Here is an 11,880-nt window from a genome sequence, read left to right as displayed (position 1 = left end):
AGTTATACTGGTAGATCTGTAACGTGAACAATAACCTTGTTAGTCCTACTGTGTTATCTTCAGATTCAAACCCCTAAAACTTCACGGACATTTTAACTTTCTTTTTCATGGTGTTTCAAATTATCTTAATCCGTAGGTAAAGACTTCAAAATCATTTGAACAGAAATTGAATGATGTCATAGATTTATATGTAAGACTTTAATAGAATTGGACATACAGATAGACTAGTTTTTACCACAAGTACTAAACTAAAAGGGAGCTCTTCCTCCAACAAATGAAACCGAATTTTTGTTATGATATTATGCAATCGTGACCTTATTTATTTTCTGTTCGATAATAATAGCGTGAAGAGGATGGTCACGTTGTTTATTCTGCCTTTGTCCAAGTTCGTCATTCGTATGACCAAACGTATCGTAGTCTCAGTCCCTTTTTTTAGCTAAGCTTATCAGTAATTACCTAAAGAACCCTATTGTCTTGCAGATAGTGCAATCAAAATAAATTTTACCATATTATTATCGGAGGTAAGGATTCTAATTCGGAAGCAAATATTATTCAGACGACTACGTACATATAAAAATTCAGTCATGCATAATACCAACGAATCCAATGCTAACATTTATACATCCAGGTACATCTATGAGAATACTATTTTAATTTGTTTTTATTACTTCGTCAATTTCTGGCTATAGATAAAGGATACACATCGACTAAGAAGTAAAACATTCTTCATGCGGTTTTCGTCGGGTCTCTGGATCAGCTTGACAAAATAGAGCAAATTGATGGATGGTCATTTAGTGTATTTGAAACAATCACAAACGGCATTTCGGAAATTACTGTGTTTAATTACTGAGTTCTGGTCGTGCGTTATTTAAATTCAAAAACTTAATCCGTATGTAAGAAACCACAAAAATTCAATAATGCAGTTATAGTTGAAATTTGTATCCTGTATTATTATTTTGAACAAATTCACGCTACAAAATATTAATCACGCTATTAAGTGTTGTAGTTTATGTGTTTAATTACTGTGTTCAAGTCTAATTATGTGCTATAATTTAAGTTTAAACGTAATTAAAGTAAGAAATAAAGCAATTAACAATTAGGTGGTATCAAACAATGCTTTTCATTGATAACTTCTAGCCTTTTATTAATTCACAACTTTTTGATAATCATTATTAACATATATTATCAAGTTTTAATGGATTGTAGTACCGACCTCTATTCATGATGAAAGGTATAATATATTATAGTTCAATTTTTGTTTATACACTTCGAATATGGAACGATCATTGTTCATTATTGTCAGCATAGCATTTTCCACCAAAGGCTGACCAACGTTTGATGGCTGAATTACTCGGAGCATCCTTCCATTCACCACGATTGCTTAAGAGGGAATTCCTTCATGGTCAAAAGTAAAAACGTATGAATAATATTCAAATATTTTTTTCTAATCGCATTTTTTGAAAAATATCAAGATGCATTTTTTTTTTATCTGACATAAAAAACCATTTGCTTTCGTTATCAGCCCTGGATAGCACCAATAAATAATCTGTAACTATTTTCGAGGAACAAGAAGATATTGTTTCAGGTATCATTAATTTATAAAATCGCGTGCCTATATGATGGTTGTGTTAATACCCCCTACTTTCTTTGATTTCCCGCCGTTTTCTGATTTCGCTAAACAGCTCCTAAAATCCCAGCACGTGCCAAAATGATTCTTATGATTGGCTGGTACCTATCTTTTGCTAATTGATGTTAATTGATGTCCGCAATTTAAACGCTTTTACAACTAAAACAGCATCATTTCATTGAGAACCACTTTGCAGAACTAACTCAAAGGAATCCAAAGATGAGCGACGAAAGTTGTTTGAGTTTCTCTGAATTCGACGAAAAAGCAAATAAAAATGGGCGACCAAATGGTTCAGATGACAGTTACATCAATTCAAGTTCAGATCAGGATTCAGTTGGCTACATGAACAAGAAAGCTCCCGGCAAAATTAGAGGACGTCGAGGAAAGGCAAAGAAGATCTTGACACCAGAAGAAACTGACGGAAAGAGACTTTTGGCCAACTCTCAAGAACGTGATCGAATGGATAAACTGAACAGTGCTCTTGAGGCTCTCAGAAGGGTTCTTCCAAACGAAACCTTTCTTCACAATCGGAAAATGTCAAAAATAAAAACATTGACAACGGCAAGGAACTACATAGCATCACTAAGTGACATGATCCGACAACACGACGCTACCATTGGATTACATCAAACTTCATCATCGTGTCTGTATACACCAAGTAATGATTGTACTAATTACTCGTCGTATAGTACCACACCCGACTCGTCCCTCGGAGAATCTAGGATACCAGCTTATCACAATTTTGATCACTTACGTGACCAAGGTTACGGATCTTCACCAGAACTCTTCAATCCATTTACGTATCCGAATAATATGCAGAAAATTTCTGCTGAAGATCAATACTCTCGAATGGTTTACAGTCCAGATTATCGGGAATCGTTTATGCCGAACATACATCGTGCTGTTACTGGAGTAATGATGGCCCGACCAATATGTGAAGCTTCTCAAGACTTCTATACATCCACACCCCTAAGTTCAAGATCTCATCCTTATAACAGAAGATAACTGTAAGTAATTCTTTAAATTTTTCTTCTTTATGACTCCATGATGATAGTGATAGTGGTTCTTATCATTTAGAAATGGCAAATTGTTCGTAAGAAAATTAAATGTTTTGAAAATATAATTAATGCAAAAATTATTCAATGAAAATCGTAAGAATGAAAATTATTGCTACGTAATCGATGATACCCTGTTTCATGTGTAAAGAAAATTTGTTATTAGCTTTGTAAATCTTTTAGACAAGCTTCGATGATCCACCAATAAATTTTAACATATGTTCCAATGATAGGGCTGTTATAATCAGATACATGTAGTTACATTAGGCCTCTAAATCAATGCTGATGGAATTTTAAATAGTAGATTTTATAACGTTTAACTTTTCTACTATATTTTAGTTTGACACAGTGTAAAGAAAAGATCGATTGTTATTTATAGTGCTTAGAACTGATCCTTTGTCAATTGTTGTTTAAGATTGTGATTCGCACAGTAAATATCTACCATATAAACCATTCATAGCACGATGATACATTCGTATAGGATGGGGATGAGAAGAAGAAAAACCCCGATGGTCGGTAAATCTTGTCAGTAAATACATTGACCTTAAAGAAAAGATATTGCAGAACCTACTGGAGCTCAAATCGATATTGTAATTCCACGTGAAGCGTTAATGTTATGTTGATGTGCTCAGAAAATTTCAAGACGGGATTAAAGGAACAAAATTAAAACATAATTTTATATGGACACAATCTATTTTAAATGTTATATTATTGTTATTCTTATATTCTGTTTTATTGTTACGGATTGTTATTGTATGTATATGGGTTTATGTTTGAGGTTTTCTGCAATTAGAATGGTGTCCGAGATTTTTGACTATTAACGTAAATATTGTAGACACCTCTTCGGTTCAATTGATAATAACTATAAATTTTGCTTTAGATTAAAGTGAATTAATATTATTTTTGTATAATCAATCACGGTCGGTTCGATGCAATAACTTGTTGTAAATGTTATATAATGAACGATGTAAATAAAATAAATATAAACATTTGATCTTCCATATTATAAAGTATGTTATTTGAGAAATATTCGCCTTGCTAGCTAGAACGTATCTTAATTACCTCCAGTATAAATAGCCGACGTCACTAAAACTTGAGAGTGAAGTATCTACTCTCACATGATGGTGAGAGCTTCATACAACACAGATTTGGTCAAAGAGAAAGTTACTCGCTTTAGGTGTTAGACCAAACAAGATTGTCCGTCCACCACTCAATGGACATCATATCGATACAAGGTCAATAGTATACGTGGACACTTTTCCATCAACTTGACAGTGTCATGTCTACCTGTCGAATGGGGTTGGACGAGAACAGTTTGTAGCTATGAGCCATAGATTAAAAGTTTAATACCCATTGGTTTAATAGGAGGAAGGAATGGACGGTCGCTAACTCGTTAAATGAGTTAGAGGTTAGAATTACTACTAAAGATATCAGATGATACCCTCATATATAACTACCATGATTCACGACATAGTTAATAGGATTTATTTTAATACAGAACAATTGAAATTTACAATAAAATCAACGTATGACGGAATGAATAGCAATCAAAAGCATTGATGGACGTCAAATTGCTAGAAACATTCGTTGTTTTAAGCTTTAGTGCTCTCCCTTTCTTTCTTCAATCTTTGCATTTCATACATTAAGGAATAGGTTGAATTTAGTAAACTATTTGTTGATTGTCTACGAGAATCAGAATCTCCAGGAATTGTAGAATTTGGCAAAGTTGCTTGTGAGCAGTTCATTACAGAAGCTTCATACTGTTTTCTCCAGGTTGGTAATGGATCAACTCTCGTCTGTGGAGGTACAAAAGGCCACATCTGTGTACTTCCTGTTCGTGCTGTCAGCTCTGCTTCAGCTAAAGTCTGTAATAATGAAAACATTCCAATTTCAGACTGATGAAATGAAACATGCCAAATAAAGTTATTATTAATATGAATGAAGGCATGGCCTTGAATGAGAGGGCAGGTTATTGATAAAATAACAATAATTAATAATAATCAAATAAACGAAATTCTGTAGACAATCTTTTATAAAGTATCTAGAGAAACTTCTTTAAGGTGTGAAAGTAATCATCTATAACGATGACTTCATTATAACGTGACGTACGATGTCAACAAAGCCGCCATCATTGCTTGGGAGAAAGTCTTGGGAAATTAGGTCAAAGCTGTCATTTTATTCCTTATGACGCATAGAATATCCAGGAAAAATAAAAATAAAATGTAAGGGTTGGTACAAAAATCCCTTTCTGTGTTTGAAACAATTGTCATAATTTATTGAAAGAATTCCAGAATATTCAGTCCGAAACTACCCCGATTAACTGCGATCTAGTTGTCAACTTTTTTTTGACTACCCGTGGGGCATAAATTTTCTGAAACGAATTGATGTATATGTATGTGTTACCATTATAGAGAGCCGTCGAGAGAGTTGCGCTCTCATATTATTATTATTATACAAGACGTAAGGATATAAGAGGCAACTCCATGCATTTTGCAATCTGGGTTGAAATCAGTCACACACACACACAGCCAAGATGAAAATTTTACAGGTGTTAGGCATATGGCTTCTAATTCTAATTCTGGTAATTCCACATGAGTTAATAAATGGCAAAGTTCACATTTACAGAAGCCAATCAAATTGTTGACTTACTGTGGTCATCTTTGGTTTTAAACCTTTGGTAGCTTCATTAATATCTATACTAGAAGCTGTTGGTAAAGCTGATACCCTTGAATTCTCCCATCCCATTAAACAGTGCTAAAAGTAATTTAAAACAAAACGACTTGAAATCACATCTTTGTGCTGTTATTGACAAGAGTTACATGGAGAAACTAAGTGAGAAAATGTTGGTAATAAATTAAACCCAAGTCCACCTATCTTATTTCAATCGCTTACAAACAACGCTCAATTCTGGTTGAAAAATCTGCAAACCAACATTGAAAACTTTTAAGATATTGTCAACAATCAGCACTTGCTAAAGACAGAATGTAACTAAATGAAAACAAGTCTACCTCTCTGAGTGAACAAGAATCTGTTGGATCAAAACTATTTCTACGGTGTGGTTTTACTTTATATGGTTTCTCTAATGTAGATCTGGGTATACTAACTCTGTAATGTAACAAACATTTGATTATTGGAAACAGTAAAATTGGCAGACAATACTGACCAAGCAATATCTGCTTCATAGGTTCGAAAGTACCGAACTTGATGCAGCTACTGCAATTAGATCAAATATATTTCTTCTTCAAACAGTTTTGAAATAGCAACAACTCTCACTATGTCTAGCTTCAGTCCAACATTACTGAATACTGGACATACCTGACATATCTTGGTTGTTCTTGTGATGGTTGATCTTCTTCATGTTCTAAATCATTCAAATCATCATCTAATTTCTTCTTGAGTGGTTCAGTAAATAGTCTGTCATTAACTACATAGGGTTTCACTTCTACAAAATATCAAATTAATACCATTTATTTAATCTACAGTCACAGCACATTCCACATTTGTACCAATGAACCACGTCTTACCGCTGCTTTCACTACCCGATATTCTCATCATTAATGACTTATATGTTAGTAATGTTTGACATTAGTATTATCAGTAACATGAATATTACAATAGCTAAATTGATACTTACTTGGCTCTGTTAATGCTTTAACAACAGGAGGTTCTTCTTTTGGTTCAGCATAAGTTAAAGTATTACTAAAAATATATCAAAACAAAGATAAAGATAGTGGACCACAGCCTTATACGCCCACCACGGCATGCAGATTGTAAATATTCAAGATTTTGGGGCAAGGACAATAACTCTGCTTCTAACGGTCAAAAATAGCTCAAATCCGAACTTGATCTTTGTTTTATAAATATGTATACACATACCCAATTTCATTTGATTCCATCAAAAAATCTAGTTATTAGAGCTTTTACAAGCAAATGTTGACGGACGGACAGACAAGGGTGCCGACAATATACGTCCACATAGAGAGATGTGGGCGTATAAAAATCTGTTATATATACCTCTTTGTCAGGGACCTCTAATATAGCTTATATTTATATGATACAGGTGTAATTAAGGAATGAACATTTTTTCAGTTTATCAATGTATAAACAGAAAAAACCTGTGTACACTGTATAAATCCGCATAGCCAATCAGCAATAAGTAGGTCACGCTATTTATAGTCTACACTGTCTATTGCATGAAAGTTGACGGAGCAGCCACATTGAAAGACGAATTCGAACAAGTCCAAAAATCGTGATTTTGATGATATTTGTATTGAGCACATTCGAGGGCATTTGGAAAATACCGTAATCATGCAGTGAAGTGTTGATTTCGGCTCTGTTGACGTTCGAAGGAACGACATCGACGCCATGTAGTGGCCACGTCAATCAAATTCAATGAAAAAGTAGTCCGTTTAGGGGCGGAACTAATATTTACATTCCGTTTACACAGTTATAAACCGAATTCACGTGATTACGGTGTAAACGGAATCGTGATTTAATTATTCATGTATGAAAAAGGCAGTATGTAAACTTTTAATTATCAAAAACATCATACTTGAATATATTTCTAAAGTATGCTATTTGTATCTATATGTCTACTTGATCAAACAGACTGTTTTTGACTTGAAGGGGTTATTAAATAGAGCGTACTAATTGTATATTAAGTAATTTGACCAAGGTTTGGGCCTCAAAAAGACTTATTTTTAGTTGAAACCTTTAAAATATGTTTTAAACATGTTTCTCAACAATTAGAACCTTTCTTTTTGCTTAAATCCATCATTATTTTTTTAACAACTTCCAAAAAGCATAATGTACGTGAATTTTTTTAAAAATAAGTTTGGTGTAAAAAAATAAATGGCTGGTACCAAAAAAATTCATAATTGATCATATATTTCTACTTGTAAAAACAATATTACGCCCACATTTTATCTGAACCTTTATCTGACTATTCAATGCATTATAGGTTATATCATGGCTTGCAATTTAAACACAAACAAAATTAATCAGATTGAAATAAAAAATCAATAACTGAAGCCCATGTAATGAAAAGTATGGTATGTATTTACCAATACAATAGTAAGATAATATTTGTGGATTCAAACTCACTAATAAAAACAAAATCAAAACTGATGTACCAACTTAATATCAAATTTTGGAAGGAAAGTGCTGGAACAGACACATGGTTACTTACTTCATATAGAAATTATTGCAACATTCATCTCTATTGGATCTTCGAAAATCTTTTAATTCTTGAAAAAAAGTCTCTGACTCATCCATTTGTCCTGTTTCATTGTCTAATAAAGCTGCAATCCAATCATAGCCCATTAACTTGGAGGTCAATGGAACTTCATCACCATTATTAAAACTGTTAGATTTAAAACTTACTCGAACAGATGTCTGAAAGTAAGGGAAAACAACATAATGTAATCTGGTACATATTACTTGTATAAATATACATAACCTGTATGTTTTCACATTGTATTACAACATGAGAAACACAATGTTGCGAACTATAAGCTCAAATTACATAGTCATCATTCATAAGATAACTCTCTTGAGATGGTTCATTTCATTTGTATATTGACATGACATACTGTTTAAAACTTGTTTTGAAATTATGTTTTGTGGATTTATTTGACTTATTATATTATATGTGACAATAAAAAAGTACCATATAAGCTTATTACTTTGAATGTAGGTTTACCTACCTTACTCTTGCTGGAGTTGCGTATTCCAGGTGATGATAAGATAGACCTCGGCTGAATGGAATCTCTTATAATTGACACATAATTCTTGTCATTACCACTGTCCTTTAACTGTTTCTTGTACAATTCTTTGTATTGTTGTTTTTGTAATTCTTCCCTTTCTCTCATTTCCCTCAATTCTCTTGGTTCTATCTTATCTCTTACTATCTTATTTCTCATTTCACCTTTCTCTCTTAGATCAGTTTTTTCGTTGTCCTTAGCATCCTGTCTATTCCTTGTCCCATGTGATTTTGTATCTCTAACATTCATGTGCTCTCTATTATGTTTCTCCATTTTATAATCCTTATCATATTTTAGGAAGATGTCTTCGGGTGATTCATTCAGACGTGATCTCAAAAACGATTCCTCACCATCCTCGACAGTAGAGTAACTATAATTTAATTTAGAAGCATTGTAATCAAACTGAAAATCATCATATTTTGAAGCCACGGGTACATTTCTGTCTATGATGCTGCGTTTTTGTGCTGTGTTAAGAGTAGATGGTACAAGAGAACTCTCCGATATGGTTGGTGACATAGCAGACTTCTTGTGAACAGTAGTATAATCAGAGTTTAGTGATGTCATGGTTAGATCTTTGGAATCATCTAAATAATCATTGATATCCCGTAAAAAATTTCCAGACACTTTAACTGATCTTCGTGGGGTCATGGCTGGTATGGAATCCAATTCTTTTGATTTAGTGTTTTTATATACAATATCATCATTTAAAGTCCTTTGCCTTTCTAATTGATAAAAACGAGATTGTAATGTCTGCTTATTGAATGAAGATTGAAGACTATCTGTGTCATTTGGGGGAGAGGAAATGAGAGTTTTTAATTTACTTCTGGCATATGAACTTTGACCAGGTGATGACCATATAGACACGTCTGATTCATCACTTGTTGTTTCACTAACAAAAGAATCAGTTACATTTATGGTTGGCAAAAAGTTTTTGAGGTTTTTCTGTTGTAGCTTTAGTTTAAGGAGTAATGATTTGCACTCTTCTTGAATCATTCTGATTTCAATTCTAATTCATTAATCTATAAAAAGAAGATATTAATATAATTTCATCATAATAAGACCTCTTTTATCTCTTTACACTAGTTTTACATCTTGTATCATATTTACTGGCTATTTGCACCGTACCGATGCATGTTCTCTATGGCTGCTAACAACCGTACGGATAAGATAAGACAGAATAGGCGCGCTAGATTTGTTTTTTTTTTAAAGTGTGATGCCATTTTGAATGTCAAGAATGATATTTAAATAAGTGACTTTGTTAGTATGGTTAGGTAGCGATGGACATTTTTGTACTGTCGCAGTGCAAATAAACACCGCCTTACAATATACATGCACAACAAAACATAGCCATTTATACTGTTACACTGTCTTTAGTAAGCTTAATTGCTTCTGAGACATCCTCAGTACTGATTAAGCTGACTTACAGTCAAGTAACCTAATTTCGTGCTAACCTATTTTTCGTGCATCTCCGGAAATGATTAATAATTTACTAAGAGAAGTTAATTATACCTCTGGGTGTCCATACCTTGTGTTTTTCTCGACTTATTTATAGATTGTAGCCTACACGAAAATAGGTGATGCATTTTGCCGCCGTTGTCAAGTTGGTTACTCATGAAATATGGGTCAAAGTGAGGGATTCATAAAGAAAATTGAAACAAACCAATTCTAATTATTTCATATCTGAGTAAACATCTAAGACATGAAAAAAAATTTCCGTTTTTTTTAACTCGGTGTTGAATCCGTATATACACGAAAATAGGTTACACCACTGTAATATTTGATTCTTTCCATAATGTGATTGGTCACAAGATCAGTAGACAGAAGCTAATCACATTGTCAAATCACAATTGTAATAAAGTTATTTTTCAAAAAATAGGCAATATATTTGGTATGAACTTCGTACAGAATATCACTATACTATATAGGCTAGTACAGTCAAGTAACCTAATTTCGTGGAAACCTATTATTCGTGGATTTTCGGAAATGATTAATAATTTACGTGAGCGACCTTGCGCGACCTCTGCATTAGTTTGTTTTGATAAACATGGGTTTTCTGTACAATATCAGCTAGTAGAATGAATCCAGTAATTTCAAGCAAGGTAAAATGTATTAATGTATACTTCGACAAATACAAAATGGCGGATTTCACTTAATACCAAACGACACAATTTTTTATCGGCCGAATTTCATTATAATCCCGAGCAGTAATCGGAATTCCAAGTGTCGTCTGCTAGAATATAATCCAATGAACGAAGTCACGTGATCAACTAGAGGATTCTGTGTCAGCAGAAAATTTCTATGGAACACAAAGTGGACCATATTCTTATGTTGTTTCAGTGACTTTTAGCAATAAATCACGCTACGTATCTTATTTTGTCAGTCACTATTTTTTTTAAATCGTGGTTCTTTGAAGGAATTGTCACTAGTTATAATGAATTGATATTAAAGATAAATACTAAGAGAAGTTAATTATACCACCCAGTATCCATACAACTTGTTTTTCTAGACTTATTTATAGATCAAACATTGTACACGAAAATAGGTGACGCATTCTGCCGCCGTTGCTGAGTTGGTTGCTCATGAAATATGGGTCAAAGTGAAGGATTCAGTAAGAAAATCGAAATAAACCAATTTCTATTATTTTGTAAAATATCTGAGGAAATATCTAAGACATAAAAATTTTTTTTCGTTTTTTTAACTTTGACGAAATTCGGTGTTGAATCCTTATATCCACGAAAATAGGTTACACCACTGTATCGTCTAAACCTGTTTGTTCATGTTTGTTGCTGATTCACTGATTGTCAAACTGAAACAGTTTAAAAAAACAGCTTAAACTCACCACAGATCGCTAGCCTACTTCGATTACAATAAACTTTATGCTATTATTATTTTTATCTCTAAAGCGATCATTAACCTAAAAGTGTAATGAATACACGATAAATTCAACTTTAAACTTTGTCGATTTTAAGTGATCTGCAACGCCGCCATTATTTGTTTACATCATGTGATAAATTCTACTTCCGGCATATACGTAACCAAACTTAAGATGTAAAATAATGACTTTTTACCACTTGGTACCACCATTGAACTTTCCCAAGACCACAGAAAACCTTTTTCTATTAATGTCCATATTTTCATATATAATGTAGCAATAATTATATTACCTTGCCTGGCAAACTCTTGTAATTTGTTTGTTTTATTGATAGCCTAGTGGTGTAACTTCGTGCATATAAGGATTCAACACCGAATTTCATCAAAGTTAACAAACGAAATTTTTTTTTTATGTCTTAGATGTTTCCTCAGATATTCTACAAAATAATTAAAATTGGTTTGTTCCGATTTTCTTTATGAATCCTTCACTTTGACCCATATTTCATGAGCAACCAACTCGGCAACGGCGGCAGAATGCGTCACCTATTTTCGTGTACAATGTTGA

At 33.1% G+C, this 11,880-nt stretch overlaps 2 protein-coding genes across 2 annotated transcripts; one reads left to right on the top strand and one right to left on the bottom strand.

Moving 5' to 3' along the window:
• Positions 1–1,846: 1,846 nt before the first annotated feature.
• LOTGIDRAFT_153930 (hypothetical protein) lies at positions 1,847–2,632 on the top strand (the record flags this gene model as incomplete). The annotated part of the gene is made up of 1 exon (XM_009059927.1): positions 1,847–2,632. One exon carries the CDS (start codon positions 1,847–1,849, stop codon positions 2,630–2,632), a length of 786 nt encoding a protein of 261 aa, XP_009058175.1.
• A 5,755-nt stretch (positions 2,633–8,387) lies between these two features.
• On the bottom strand, positions 8,388–11,430 carry LOTGIDRAFT_228864 (hypothetical protein; the record flags this gene model as incomplete). Its single annotated transcript, XM_009059926.1, has 2 exons — positions 11,284–11,430; positions 8,388–9,463 (listed from the first exon to the last, which is right to left on the bottom strand). A coding segment is annotated over exon 2 (1,050 nt), but the record flags the coding sequence as incomplete, so codon positions are not given.
• Between the last annotated feature and the right edge of the window lie 450 nt (positions 11,431–11,880).

This window comes from Lottia gigantea, assembly GCF_000327385.1.
Source record: "Lottia gigantea unplaced genomic scaffold LOTGIsca_4, whole genome shotgun sequence".
Classification (NCBI taxonomy): domain Eukaryota; kingdom Metazoa; phylum Mollusca; class Gastropoda; family Lottiidae; genus Lottia; species Lottia gigantea.
The sequence above is the reverse complement of the archived record's forward strand: the minus strand, read 5'-3'. Positions and strand labels throughout refer to the sequence as shown.